Below are 15,872 nucleotides of genomic sequence, written 5' to 3'. Positions count from 1 at the left end.
GAAAGCAGCAGCTGGCTGAGAATATGCCTGGGGAGCATGTAGGCCAGTGGGGGAGAGGCAGTGATGCAGGCGGGCATGGTGTGTGCTGGGGTTAGTTCCAGCCTCAGGGGCTGATGGGATGCATGCGGCCATTTGGAGGGAAGATGGAAGTACACAGAAACAGTTATTTCACAAATGTGTGAATAAAGGAAGAAAAGTAACTTGGTAGAATTGCTTAGTGCTATGTGTGAACAGCCCCTGGGAATTCCACATTTCAACTTACTGACACAAAATATGTGTCAGAAGTTGGCCGACTTGGTGGTGGCACCCACCTTGGTGGAATGACTTTCCACCAGTATTTGGAAGCTGCCAACTGCAGCTTGCCTTAGGTATTAATTAAAGTTGCATGTCTCTACCCAGTTTTTGCTGGAGTAAGTATCTAATTAAGGTGATGGTACTGTTTTAATAAATGTAGTATTTGCTTAAGCATATATAATAACACATTTTAATGCATTTGGTTTTCTTGTAAAGCACTGAGGAATATTTTTGAATATCATAAAAGACATGTAGATCTGTTAAATAAATAAATATACATAGAAACATATAAACAGAGTGAGTCAGAAGGGGCATGCTGAGCCATCTAGTCTGACCTCCGGCTCCAGCCAGCTCCATTCATGACATGACTACCATGGAAATATAAATTGAGAACAGACTGTCTACTTCAGTGTAGAATCATGCATTTGATGAACTTCATGCCTCAGTAACGAACTATTCTAACTATTGTCAATCTACAGTTAGTTCTATCTACTGGCTTGGCTCCTAGCTCAGTATTCATGAATATAAGACAAGCTCTTAAAGGTATAAGGACAGGAACAAGATTCAGTTGAAGACCTTGCCACTGGAAGGTTAGAAAGGCAATTTTAGCCTGTCCCCCCTTCCATCTGCTCAACAATCTTCTTTACATGCCCAGAGCCCTCTAACCCTTTCAAGTAGATTTTTAGGGCAAAATAAGATGAAGGTGAAAACTGTAAAATTGCCTTCCCCCTTCTACTGTCAGCAGAATCCATGAGTGGAACTCAGCTCATGCAGTAGGCCAGCTAGTAGGAGCAAACTCGGGATTCCAGTTACAGCTGGGAGACAAGTTATAATATCACCAGTACAAAATGCAATGTGGGAGTCAGCTCCCAGGTGTCTGTGGATGCAAATAACTATATATATGAATGCATCCACATGTTTCTGTTTGTGCTTTCAAATGCCAGTGTCTGCTGACATACTTGCCTATTAAAATTCAGTTCATGCCCTTGAAACATCATTTGAAATCTTGTTCTATTTTTTTCCCCGGGAAGCAACATCTGTTAACTAAAGCCATTCTGTGAATTTCGGATTAATGCAAATCTTCAGGGCTTTTACCAAGTTCTCTTAGTCTACCTCATTGCAGTAAAAATTTCTATAAAGTCCAGGAGATTTAAAAGGTATATAAAAAAGTGAGTACAGAGATTTCTGGATTAGCCTTGCGAAGTCCTTTTGAAGATGATTCCTTCTGGATGTCCTGGATGTGTTGCTTAGTTTAATCCTTAACAGTTTAGGCTGCTCTTTTTGCTGACAGTGCAAGGATTCTAGAGGCCTGAAAAGCTGAAGTTGTGGTCAGGGGCCACTGAAAATGCTGTGCTTTTCCTAACAGAGTTAGTATGAAATGCTAAGTCAAAAGGTATAGCATATGCCTTATGAATTATGCTTTCATGAACTAGACATTTTCTTTCTCTGACTTTCAGATTTCCAAGGAACCATGCAGATATACAAATTTGCTTTTGTGAAATTACTGAAGCAACCCATATTTCCTTTGTTGCACTACAGCTCTCTAAGCTGCCAATAATTTTATTTTAACTATTATGCTTCCTAGTAGTCAGAAGAAATTCTGGCTCAGTAATAGGAACCTTTTCATTTGCTTACCTGTAACAGGGTGCCTGTTGTTGTTGTTTTCTTCTTGCAAACAGTCACCTATGAGATTCCCTACAATTATAACTTTCTTTGTAAAGCTCTAATTGGAACTGACAATCCTGGAGCTCTCCTCAGGTGTGGAAGTATGGCTTCTGTACAATTATATAGCAAAACTGTACTATCAAAGAATAAGAAAGATTTACCCCACAAAAAGTGCCAGTACCGTACTACCTATGCCGGAAAATTAGAAATATGGAGAGGAAGGATAGCCATCACATCTGTCCTCCTTATTGGTCGTAGGTAAATTGTTTCTTTCTTGCTCAGTGCATGTTTTCCTATCAGCAAATTCAGGGAAGGATTGTTACATCAGGAAAGGACAGCCATGTTCCTCTCCCCTACACATGATTTCTATGGAACAGGATGCTGAAGAAGGCAAAGGAAAGTCTCAGAATTTCTTGATCTACTTTAATAGTGCTGGGATCATACAAGGAGACAATTCTAAAAGAAGATTTATACTGGAACACAGGATTATTCACTAAAAGCATTTGCTCAGAATAGGATTGATCTTTTTTAGGATATATTGGTTTGAATCACTTATGCTGCAGTCTGGTGAACATTTTGAAGCATGAGCTCAATCCTGAGAGGCATGAGTCAACATGTTCTCCAAATTTGCTGAAGAACATTCCTTCATTTGACCTCTATGGAAGCTGAAAGTATCGCAGTAGCCTGAGTCAAACAAAGCACTGTGGGCTGGTTCTTTGTTGATACTAGTGCAGGGAGAACAATGAGAGGCTGCTGACAATGTCAAAATAGAAATCAGACTAGCCAGGAAAATCTAGAACAGAACACTTTTGCTGAGTGGAAAACACTATAGCGACAGCGACTGGTGCTGAAATGGTGCTCAAAAGTGGCAATGCCATCACTGTACACAGCACTGGTGCCGAGAGCATGAAAGATGGACATTGATGAGAGGAAGTATACAGGAGATGCCTTGAATAGGAATGCTGCTCTAACATAGACCCAGCAGCCATCTGTAGTTCCCACCTAGGCCTGTAAGTGTTATTTGTAAGGAACTCTGAGAACTGAGGTGCCTGAGAATATAAATCCCATTTTCTCACATAGTAGTCGCAAGGCTTCTCAGGAAGTAGAGACAGAGTGTTGCATCTGCTTGATGAAGCATCTCCCTCCTGAAGCACGATCTTGATTGCAATCACAGACAAGGTGGAGCCATAACAAAGACCAGTGATAAAGACGAGTCAATTCTGTTAAACTCAATGAAGTTCACATGGAATAACTGGCTTGTGGTACCCAGACAACTGCATCTTGAGGCTCAGTTTGAGTGGGAACTATTATCAAAGAAGTGGGAACTATTATCAAAGAATCATTGATTTCTGTCTCTGACATTGAACCTAATATTTAGATATCTCATTTGGTACCAAAGACATGGAATGCAATGCAAGGCAAACACAAAAGGGGTGTCAAGGGTAGGTTCAAATTCCATAAAGGTTGTGGAAGTGCTACAGAGGAGACCATGCTTTGGTTAGTAGGATATAAGATTGTAGGCATCCATGGAACTACAGCAACTGCAATTGCATTGGTGGAAGGGAACACTATGGCAGATACCAAAGTAGGTGGCTCTTCAGGATGGAGAGCAAACACATGAAATTATGGAATTTGGACTGTTGTTAGAGGCCCTGTCAGATAGATCAAACCTTTGGAAGCAAATAGGTAGTAAAATCAGTAGCATAAGCAGTGGGCAATGCTGGTTCTGAGGCAAATCAATTGACCTCTAATGAGGGTTGAGCTTGCATTCATTTAGATGTCATGTTAGCAGAGGTAGGCTGCAAAATCTACTTCTAAAGGCAAGAAAATAGTTTAGATTCTTTCTAAGTTTCTGGCAGTGTATACTAGGGAGCAATCTACAGGCTCCTCAAAGTGCCTAAAAGAAAACAACATTGTGCCTGTTGACTTTCCTACATTTACACTGCACTACTTAGAGAATTTGTGCCTAAATAATTCTTTCTGAATATGTTGCACTTTTACTTTATTGAAGCAGAGTAAAAATGGAGAGGGGAGGGTAACTACAGGTGAACTAGGAAGAGAATATATGACATAAAAACCAAGGTCCTTCCTAAGGAAATGATCAAGGGAAGACTAAATACACGTGAAAGGGGTTCAGGTTTTTAGAATTACATCTTGAAAGAAGTACTAAATTTAAAATGTAAATGCCCAGTAAGCTGATTGCTAAAGACCAATTTTTTAAAATTAGTGTTGAGTTAGATGTTAAAATGTAAGACTATGTTACATTTTGCTATTATCAGGAGATCAACTTTGGATAAAGGCAAATACTGGTTTCAAATCAGATAAATGGCTCACGGTGTTAAAATCACATTACTTTTCTATACATAAAGTTTTTCATCAATGAACATCAGAGAGCAAGCTTAAATAACTGGTATTACAGTGGCTCATATTTACACACAGAACATGACACTCTACAAGATGAGGGAAAATTAGATGTGGCCAAACAAAAGGTTAAGATAATACAGAGAAAATTTAAACACATAGCTTAGATTAGGAATGATAGATTTTTGAAGCTTTCTATTGTAGCCAGCTGGGCCACTCTTATAGAAAGAAATACAATGACCCTTATCACCAAAAGAATCATGCCACAGTGTATCTGTGCAACATATTGTCCATTTAGTTTCCTGCTTGCCTGAATGCATGCGGAGTGGATATTTCCACAATGTTCCTAAAGTCCCTCAAAGAAAGAGAATACAAATCAGTCTCATGCAAATGAAAAGGTAATATGAATTCAGTACTATGTGATATGGCTTACATTCATCTGTATTGAGTCCTCACATTCAGTCACATTGGAGAGGCAGGTGTATTTTCTAGTGCACCAGTAACACTTCCATTTAGCTGAGAGGCAGCTGATACATCTGAAATAAAAGGCATAAAGGCAAGTACACTCACTAATTCACATCAACGTAGTTTAGAGACTTCTCTCTGGAGCTATATATCCCACACTGGTCTGCAATGTCCACTGTGGCCTTGTAACAGGTCTATCCACCAAAGATCTTAAAAGTCTAACTCTCCTTGCGTGGGGTTTGAAGGGCTAGGGAGGCCTAAAGGCTGTTCCTCTGCTGTTCTAGTAAATCACGCTTATAGAGCTGGTCATATCACATCTGTTTTTGAGCTACTTTCCTTATTCTCCTTGTTCAGGAATAACTTCTGCAGGAAATGCTGCTTTCACAAGCGCACAGATGTAACTTTGCTATCAAAGGGGAGTAAATAAACAGGTCTTGGAAGAGAAGCCTGGCATCACCATTACTATTATTTCCCTTGCCTGTTTTATTAACTGATAAAGACCTGTTAAGGCTGGTGCTAACATTATGACAATGATGCCTGACCTGCTAATCTGGGTGGTAAAATATTAACCTTTTCTTCTACAGTTCATATAATGTGTGATTAGCTAGCTACAGCTGCTTGTTGTACCATTTTTGCTGAGCAAGACTGGGCTGCTAGCATCAAAGGTAGGACAAAGCATTACCCTACTGCTCAGATTTCTCTATAGTGCTCTACAGGATCGAGCTAGCACTGTGAGACTGTTAAACCAATGGAATATATGTTTGCTCTTATGCAACTCAGAAAAATTAAGACGTGATGTTGTTTTGGAAGAACATGTACAATATGCCTATGTGTTTCTGTGAATAGACCCCAGAAGTTAAGCATACTCAGAATAAGGTGCTCCAGCTTTCCATCCCCTTTCTTTCACTTTTACTGCTTTTTTCTGGAGCTAAACCCTCTTAGACATAGTAACTGACATTAAAAAACACAACAAAACAAAACCCAATATGGTCATTCTGGATTCAGTATCTATCCCTGAGGCATGTATACCCACCTGAACCTGAAAAAACTCAATGTAAAAAACAAAAATCACACAAAAAAAACAAGTTATTAGCGCAAAGTTTGAATCAGCAATCATAGGATGGAATTCAAGCAGTATTTATCAAATGCAGAATACCAACTCTACCTGAACACCAATAGCATTCTTGAGGCCACAAAAAAATTGCTTGGCTTGTACTCTCTGAAAGGACACTACGGCATGCTTCCAATAGTGGCACGTGAGGGTAGGTTCTTCTGAAAGGTGAAAAAACCTTCCAAAAACCATCACCTCTGCAACTTAACTTTCCCACTAGCACTGCCTCTGAAACCTCTGTCTTTCCATCTTTGCGCCTTCACAAGTGCACTCCCTCATCCACTTGCTCATGTATATCCTGCCTTTTTTCCCCTTTGTAAGGACCCCAAGGTGGCTGACATAGTTCTCCATTTCATTTTTATGCCCAAACTTACCCTGTGAGCTTCAGGACTTTGTGGGGACTAGAACCTGGATTTCTCAGTCCCCAGTCCAGCACTCTAACTACCACCCTACACTGACTCTCATTGTACCAAAGCATATCATTTCGGTGCGTCTCAGACAACACTTACTGCTGTTGTCCCTAATTCTTGTCTCCAAAGACTCCCTGGTAAAAGAACATGATATGTAAGCATGTGAGATATAATGTCTGGGAGCAGCACGTTAGAGAAAGATCAGCCTTAATAGATTAATACCCACTTGTTCATAATTGGGTATAAGCTGCATAACCCCCAGGTCCAGGAGATCTAAAGAATTTCCCCAGAAGCTCTTTTCTATTGTATAATAGCTATGTCTTTAAATACATACTGTTTCTCTCCTGACAATTAATGTTCTGAGGGTTAACTTCAAAGCTATATCACATTTAAGAAACTTGGAAGGAAAAAATGCCAAAAACCATCAAAATGTCCAGATGGTCTGAAATGCTCTAGGACCCTTTCTCTGCAAATCTTGGCCAGATGCACAAGCTTCCTTGCCAAATCCTGCCCAGGATTCAAAATATCTAGTCAATAACAAAGTGGTTCTTGCTTAGCTAACCCTCTACAATAATTTCTTCGTGGTGATGAATGCACCTTCCTTTCTTTTAGATTACCTAACATGCAATCTGTCCCCTACTTAAAACAAAACAAAAAAGGGAAATCATTTCCCAACCCTAAATTCTGATGCAATTCATAGCCAACCTACTGTTTCTCAGCAACCTGCCATCTCTTCTCCACTGTTATTTACAGAGCATGGGATCACTTACGCTGTCTTTGGATAAATGTTGCCAGTTCTCTTGCAATCATAGATGGTGAAATTGGCCCACACAATATTTCTGCCGTTGACCCGTACAGCAGTTTGAACAATCACATGGTCTGTACAAAATAGCAACAACAAGCCAAGAAATATCAGGTCACAAGAGAGTTGCCTTCATGACAAGATAAATGTCTGAGGAAAAAAGTCTCAAAACTATCTCTTTCCCCATGAGACAAAGCTCTTCGGGTCTCTCTTTCTCCGCCAAAACTCAAAGGATTCTGTATATGCAAAACAACAGTTTTAAACACTATTTCTCCAAAGCAGTCACATTACAAAATAGAATAATTCATACAGTAAGAGAAACAGAGTTTTTTTTTCCTTTGGCACAGATACCATTTTGCGGATGAAAGCAGATTTGGTACCAAACATTACTGCCTCTGTGATATGTCATTTCATTAGTATGGTAACATTTCATAAGTTTGAAGCATTTTTCTTGCACAAATGTCCACCTTAACAGGAAGTTCAAGAATCGTGTAAGTTGAAAATTGCAAAGATTTCACAGAACTAAGTTTTCCAACTTTGTTTCTGACAAGGCTTCTGAGTCATAGGAAGTCAGAATATAAAACTGTACAAAATAGATTTCTTTAGATTATTAAAAAAAACCATAACATTTATATTTCTGCTAAGCACAGAGCCACAAATTATCATAAGAGATTAGAAATGGATCTCACTTTGACAAAATATAACTTCAAACAAGAGAGCTTCAACTATTGGGAAATATATAAATGTAATAAATAAATATATAAAGTTGCATATGCAGAAGAACAGCAAAGTGTATGCTTATCAACCGCAAGTTAATCACTCATATTGCCAGATGACAGGTGGTTAATTCAGCTTTTCCTACCAGCCTTGCATGCCTGGAAAAACTTAGCCTGTGGAATTTTTGCTAGTCAGGCAGCAACTGAAGATACAGATACCAGGGTAGGGGTTGGGAGTTGGGGACTGGCAGATTTACACAAAATATTACATCTGTCTAACAAATTAAAAACTGTAACATAATGCATGAAGCATTCATGAATTGAGACTCAGCAACTACACCATCCAGAGGGAAAAAGACGGTTGCTAAGCCCAAATGAAATCCGTACCACCAGATGACCCCACTTTTAATTGATGCAATTTTCATCACAACTGGTCCTGTAGGTACTCTAAGATGTGCCAGAATCACAGCTCAGTATTTCCCAGGCCAATGTAAATTCATGAGGAGATTGTGAGCTGTAATACAAATGTCTCAAAGACATGCTGGGGAATTCAACAGATCTCTTGCCATGCTAAAAGAAAAAAAACCCTTTAAAAGGGGAGGAACAAGGCAGGGTGATTCCACAGAAAATGAACATCCGGAAGCAGCCATAGGTCTAAATACATTTTGTCCTACTTATTGTTTCAGGTAACAATGAGACTTGAGGCAACATTTTGGTGGTTGCAGCCCATAATCTTTTGTCTCTGTTTGCACTTTCAGTCACTGAGCCTATTTGCACGTTAGAGCAGCCCAGGATGGCTTAATTTACCAGCAGAGATTCCTGTATTGTCCCAGGAATCCACAGTCACCATTTTTACATGTTCTCTGAAGGCACTTGGCTTGCCATAACACATGAGGAGAATTGAAGTGAAAGGAGTTGTTGCCTACCCTCAAATATTAAAACAAGTCAGGGGTTATCTGAAGGCTGTCTCTGCCTCAAATAACCCCCGCCGTCTGGTCTGCCTCAAATAACCCCCGCCGTCTGGCTTCACACCACTCCACATAGCATGCACCATGCAGAAATGGCACCAGTGGTTGCTTGGCATAATGCAAGAGCACCTGTTGGTAGACTAAGCAATGGTGGGCTGTCATATCGTGCAAGCCCATAGATTGGGCTTTCTCTGCAGTGGCGCCCAATCTATGGAATTCACTCCCCAGAGAGGTTCGCCTGGTGCCGTCGTTATTTGTTTTTCGGAGCCAGGCGAAGATCTTTTTATTCAAATGTCATTTTAATTGTTAATAGTATTTATTTTATTCTTTGGCCAGGGCGACTTAATTTATACTGTTAATTTATATTATTTATTGAGTTTATTATGGATGTAAACCGCCCCGAGGCTTCAGCGAATGGGGCGGCATATAAGTCTCCGAAATAAATAAATAAATAAATAAGCAAGCAAGCAGATCTGTGAGTAGGCTGAGACAATATAAACATAGTCATTATATTGGTTTTTGTGCATTTAAAAGACACTAATTATTTTTGTGTGTGTTAATATAATAAAAATGTAGAACTTCTGGGATCAAACTGAAGTGCAGACCAGAGTTCCGCTCTGGATGTGCCCATGCATGTGCTTAGGAAGGAGGCAGTTCGATGACAAGAGTTAGTGCTTGTTTACATTCCTGTAAAGGATGATAAAAGGGTAGTTGTTCTTTTTTTCCTCGGGGCTCCATTTTGCCTACTTTGTACATGGAGACTTTTTGCACAGAGTAAAGCTTTTTCCACCTCACACCCCTGGAGTGCTTGATTGGCCATTGAGCATGCCAGGACCAAATCTACTTTTGTGGACAACAAAATGTTCTTTCCAAAAGGGAACATGGAGATTTTTAATCCTAGAATACACAGGATTGTGTCTAAATCACACGAGGCAGTAAACAAAACGGTATACCCCCTTGGCAACAGTCACAATGCAAACTGGCAAATAATCCTAAATGCTATAAATGTTAATTAAACATTTCATGATTGTAACAACTCAATTTCATTAAATAAATATAAATAAGAGTAACTCTGCCTCCAATAATGTTTCATCCTTAAGGCCAATATCACACGCCCAATATTTTTTAGTGCACCAACTTTGTTATTTGTTACAAACCTTGATTTGGTGGGAAAGCTGGATATTTCTCTCTGGGAGGAAAATTGCAGTAAACAATTTGGTTCCAAGATGATGCAGGTACTTTAGCTACAGTTCGGATATCATTTCCATAATCACAAGACATCTCCATTCCATTCAGACTTGGAATATTCCCATTTATTTGAATTATCATGCCCTAAGTATGAACAAAAAAAGTTAGTACTACAGTAAATTTAAATTATACTGACTTGGTGGTCTAGGAAATAATATATATATAAAATATGACTGAACTAATATAACTTTTACTCAGAGGTTATATCATTCTGGGCTTTAACTCCAAGCTCTGTGATCAGAAGGCTTACGTGCTGCAGTTGAAATAAACCAGGCAGACTCAGCCCTCCTAATAATTAAAGGAAAGGCCTAATCTCCCTACCTATTGATCTGGTTCATGCAGCATAACAGCCCACCAGGACCTAATTTACCTGTTAGGTAACCCCAGACAACCCTCAAATCTTCAAACCATGGGCAGATACGTTTGGTTTTTAGAAACTACAGTGAGAAACGACAGCCTGTTCTGTGGTTCCCAGTCTTCACCAAGGTTTCTCTGATTGTTCAAGCCTGGCATTGTGGTCCCCATGGTACTAGCAAAGAGTTCTGCTGCCAAAGCTTCTGCTTCAGCCATCCAACATGGGATTGAATGGCATTTTATGGCATTCTAATTCCACTCAGTTTTTTAACACAGACTGGAGAAGAAGAGAATGCAAATTTCCATGGCATAAGCATAAAACATATGCAATGCCAGGCCACAAAGTAATAGGACAAAAGAGAAGGATAGGAAAATCTGAACAGTAAACTAGTTTTTCCCTGGTCATTTTACAAAAAGCTACTTATTTTCTAGATGAAAAAAACCCCCTCACTTTATTCTTTTGAAGCAAGGAAACCAACATTTTTTTCTAAATCCAACAAAGCAGCCATGCAAGTTTTAAGTCCTCTGCTTGCATAAGAATCATGGAACTGCAGTTGATATAAAATAACGCAGTCCTAGTAGTAGGGAATTAATGAAACATACTATGCCACTACTCTCTGAGTCTTCCTATTACCTGGTGAACACGAATCAGAAAGATCATTTGTCCTACGATACCTGAAATAGTGTGTGTAGGGGGAGCTCGCCTAATGACCCTGAAAATCAATTAATTTTGTGCCCTTCTGGTGGGCCATTCTTTTGCACTCAGTCTCAAAATCCAGTTAACCAACCAGAGTTCAACCCTATGCACAGTTATATACTCAGAAGACTGTGCCACTAAGTTAAATGAGATATAATTGCAAACAGGATTGAGGAGAAATCCTGTGCAATCCTGCACCTACTTACTTGAATTCTCTGAGGAAGGCATTTCACTTGTGCGAGGAATAGAATTTGCCCATTTTTGCTAATGTTCCCTAATTGGTTACAGTTGCCTGCACCACAATGCAGAACAAACCTTCATGATTTATGCTTGTGTAGAAGTGCACAGGATCATCCTTGTTGTTTCTTCATGTGCCAAATTGTTTGTTTCATGTATTTTCCCTTTGCTGCTACAAGCGAAGAATGGAACTTGAAAAATTTATTTTATTGTAACTCGCAACGTGATATTTTGAAAATGGAAGTTAAAAGAGCTATCTCACTTTGGGGTAAAAGTAGTGTAGTAATTGTATTAAATAAACAAATTAACCAAATCACTGTATAGTATTTTTAAAGAAGCACTTAAATCAGTGCACAGGAAAATAGGCAACGATAACAATATACAAATAAAAATTAGGATTTAAAAATAACTTCTATGAGTAGTGAAAAGATTTGTATACTGGAAGGACATGATTTAACAAGCCAGTTTAACAAATTGTTCTAGAACCAATGAAGAAAGAGAATGAGGAATGGTACAAATCACAGCAGGAGACATCATTCTGCATGGGCAAAGTTTTGGCCTTGCTTACTGTAATTGTGGGAGAGGAGGTGGAATGCAACCTTGTTGACTCTGCTGTTGCAGCTTTCCAGTATGGAACCAGGATAATGGAAACAGAAAAAATAAGGTAGTTCCCACCGGTAGGCATAGAGGTCACCCTGGTCATCTTGTATAGCAAACTGAAGAAGTTTTGGTTTTATTTCTGAAAACCTAGGAAAATTGTTGCATGGATTCTAATAAAAAGGAAAGAATAGATGTGTTCTTAGGCTAACATTTCCCACTTAAGATTTTCACTAGAGCCAAGAAACTGGAGCTCTCTAGTCCTAGAAGAGACACTTTAGTTGTTTGTGAGGAAGACTAGAAAAATGATGTAGCAAATGACTGCAAAAGAATCATAAATAATCTCAACATTGAAAATTAAAATAATGTTTGAATTGCAGTGTATATTTAATGTATCTATTTTTTACCAGCTTGAACCTGTAGCCAGATTTTGAGCTGGTTTGCAGCCCTTTAAGACTCAGGCCTGTTCTCAGCCATCACATTACATATATGCTTTTTCTTGTGCTAACTTTGCATTTGGTCTGAATATTATGGACCAAACAGAGTTTCCAAGACAGGGGTAGCTTTAATAGCATGGTTTCTTTTGCATGGAATTATATGCCCAAAGACTATTTAGTTCCTTGAGTTAAATATTTTGAATGAACTGGCACTAACTAGCAAGGAGTCTCCAGCTTCAGGCAGGAGTTTCTCTAGCCCTGCTTGGAGATACTGTACCGTGGATTGAATCTAGACCTCCTGCAAGCAAAACACATGTCCTACTAGTGTGTGCTATACCCCTTACCTTGAGTAAAAATTCCAAAAATCCAATAGAGGAAAATACCATTGCTGAGAGACCAATTTGATCTCAGTTCTCAGCAACATAGCAAAGTGAACCATAATTACGTAGAACAAATCCCACTCATCACAAATGAGATCTAGGTAAAGGCAAATCCTGCTTGGCATACCTTGTTCTCCTTCTCAATGTTAATTTCCGAGGGCATAATGGTCATTGAAGGGCACTGTTGTACTCCCTTGCTTACACTTATCCAGAAATAGGGCTCTTCAGATTTTGCACACTCATGTCGCAGTGAACACCTAAAATTAAAAACATTTATGATATTACATTTGTAAAAGAATTCATTATTCTACTGAAGAACAGAACTGAAGCAATCCTCATATTTGCCATTTTACTACCACTCATTTTATTTATTATTATTATTATTATTATTATTATTATTATTATTATAGCATTTCTATGCCGCCCCTTGCCGAAACCTCGGGGCGGCTTACAACATGATAAAATACATTGAAATACAATAGTACATAATAAATTACCATTAAATATAAAAATACAAAGAATACATTGATCTTCATTATATCAGCAAGTCAGAGATTTAACAACAAAGTGCACAAGAAACAAAGTTTAGGAATGCTCCGTACTTTATATCTTCTTCCCTAACTTTTTCTAACTAGGACCCTTCCCTATGGCTAATATGGAGAAATTGACTCTCCAACCCAAAGAAACAGGAAACAAAGCCTTTGAAGCCGGTTGGCTTTACATCCTCAGAGGAGGTAATGTATCAGCTAGCTATGCAATTGTTGTCTTTTATTTCAGATAGTCTATTTCTGTTTCATCTTATCTTAAAATAAACATATTGTTCTAGTAAAGTCAATTGATTGTTCTGTCTTGACTATTCTTACTATGCTCTAGCCTGTTTCCTATGAAGACATCTTTTCAGCTGTATGCTGTTATACTCTATTGTAACAGCATAAAGCTACTGTTGAAAAGCAGATTATGGTTGAGTTGGAAAAGCCCTTCCACCTGAGAGAGGTGCAGAGACTCTTTATTACTCCCAGAAGTACTTCAACATGGAAGTTTTCCCCTTCAGGTCTGAAATATCCCTCTGAAACTGAGTGACCCTAACCAAGTTTAGATCCATTCAAGCATATAGCTTGTGAATAGATTGCAACTGAGTGCAAACATGACACATGTCTAAGCATGAGACAAAGGTTTATCAATTTTTCAGAGAATTTCATTGGAGAATGAGGGTGTATATGGTGCCTGTCAATAGTCCATGAGCACAGAGACACAGAACTTTGGATTCTTGGGTTGTAGGACAGTTGCATACAGCTATGCATGTTTCTTTAGAGACATCATGTCAGAGTTGTAGCCTGGCATATTTAGAGTGGTATTGATCCATTGTCTGGAGAGTAGGAATGCCTCCACATGGAAGAGTTCAGCCTCTTTCTTTGGATCTGCTGGGAGTGCACAAAAGAAAATAGATGCCTCATCTACTCTGCACAACTGGAAGTTGGATATTTGAGCGGCTAGTGTGCCTGGTAGATTAAAAAGGGTTAGCAATCACACTTTCTTGCTCTTCTTCCATCAGAGTTGTCCGCTTATGACTATTCCTTCATAGTGTATGACCAAACTTCAAGGAAGTTTGTTCTGAATAAATGCATCAGTCATCTCTACTGCATGATACAGGGGTTGTTCAAACACATAATCCTCTCCATCTGGGTGATCAAAAGCCCACCAATTCTGAGATGGATGCTGATTGTAGATGATAACTGGTGAAGAAGCACGTAATTTGAAAGATGCAGTAATGACTGACTTTTAGATTGTGGCAGCATTATCAATGACAGGAAGACAGAGATTGTTGGTATCCAGGTCAGGACTAGGGTAGATATGCCATTCAAAGACTCTGGCGGTGATGGCATTGGCAGCAGGGTTAAGGACTGCAATAAACCCTATACTGTTACTACTGACACTACGACTGAAGGCACAGCTAAGAGACAGCCATGCTGATCAACAAAGCAGGAAACTGGATTGCACCTTCACATCAGCACTTGGAACCCTCAGCTCCGTCCTATAAGTCACTGGGCTTTTCTTGGTTCTAAGTCTTGGCCCAATGTTATTTTCATATTTGCAGGTATGTAATATACAGGCTTTGTAATAGATAGACTATGTAATATACACTGCAGAGTATATGGATTACACGCCAACAGACGCTCAGTAAAGCTCTAACATTATTCTGTTTCCCAAAGAAAGAAGCTCATGGTAATAGTAGACACTATAACTGACACGTAAAAATTAGAAAGCCTCATGATGCAGTCCTTGGTGCTATGTTGACTCTTAAATGAGTGAAATGACTGTATCGGACTAATGTTCAGGTAGTCATGAATGATCACAGAAATTTTCCTAACTATTTGCTAAAATTTTCCTATTTTGATTTAAATGAAGCTACTTCAAACGGACCTTGATAAGTATCTTCATGGAGCATCTATTTTATAATAAAATAATGGTGCAATAATATAAATGGCAGAATATTTTATGATAGAATATTATAAACCCAAATTATTATACATTTTTACTGATTTTGATTGCAGAATGCACTTTTTATTTTTGTTAAATCCAATGTTGTCTCACTGCTTATTTTTAGGATACAGTTTTAACTGCTGAATTTCTTTTACATAAACAATTATGTTTTTGAAGTTATCCTTCTGAAAAACTATAAATTGCTGACATACTGTTCCTCAGACTCCTTTTAAATGTTTAGATTTTAGCCAAGATAACTATTGCCTCAAAATAAGCTGTGAAAATTAGAAATGCTGCTGAAAACTGTGTCAACAGCCCTAATATTGTTGTAAGAGAAGAGACAGAGTGGTAAACATGACAAGGCTGGCCATCCTGCAGTGAGAGGCCATCCTATCAATAGGTCTATCGATAGGTCTATCAATAGTGCCCAAAAGTATTTTACCTGGTCTCCAGTGTGCACCATCCACAATATGCATCGGCTGCATCCAAGCACTCCGTACACGTAGCGTATTGATTGCAGGCAGCTACTTTCACACGGGCAATCTGTATAACAAAGAAAATCCAAGGTAGCAGCAATCTTTAAGGAATCAGACTCAGAGATGCATTCATCTGTTAACATGGACTCCTATGTAATCAACAAATGGATTCA

General features: G+C 38.8%; 1 protein-coding gene across 4 annotated transcripts in view; it reads right to left on the bottom strand.

Annotated features, from left to right (window-relative positions):
- Positions 1-15,872, bottom strand: part of PLXND1 (plexin D1) — a 183,428-nt gene that overhangs the window by 93,492 nt on the left and 74,064 nt on the right. For all 4 annotated transcript variants that reach the window (XM_044451307.1, XM_044451304.1, XM_044451305.1 and 1 more), the window contains 5 exons: positions 15,666-15,766; positions 12,870-12,999; positions 9,950-10,124; positions 7,077-7,185; positions 4,754-4,856 (listed from right to left, as the gene is read on the bottom strand). In XM_044451307.1, coding sequence (XP_044307242.1) covers positions 4,754-4,856; positions 7,077-7,185; positions 9,950-10,124; positions 12,870-12,999; positions 15,666-15,766 — 618 coding nt within the window. The remainder of the gene's footprint in view (positions 1-4,753; positions 4,857-7,076; positions 7,186-9,949; positions 10,125-12,869; positions 13,000-15,665; positions 15,767-15,872) is intronic.

The sequence above is a fragment of the Varanus komodoensis genome, unplaced genomic scaffold (genome assembly GCF_004798865.1).
Source record: "Varanus komodoensis strain SLA01 unplaced genomic scaffold, ASM479886v1 scaffold6_2, whole genome shotgun sequence".
In the NCBI taxonomy this organism is placed as follows: Eukaryota; Metazoa; Chordata; class Lepidosauria; order Squamata; family Varanidae; genus Varanus; species Varanus komodoensis.
Note: the sequence above shows the minus strand (reverse complement) of the source record. Positions and strands in the feature narration are given on the sequence as shown.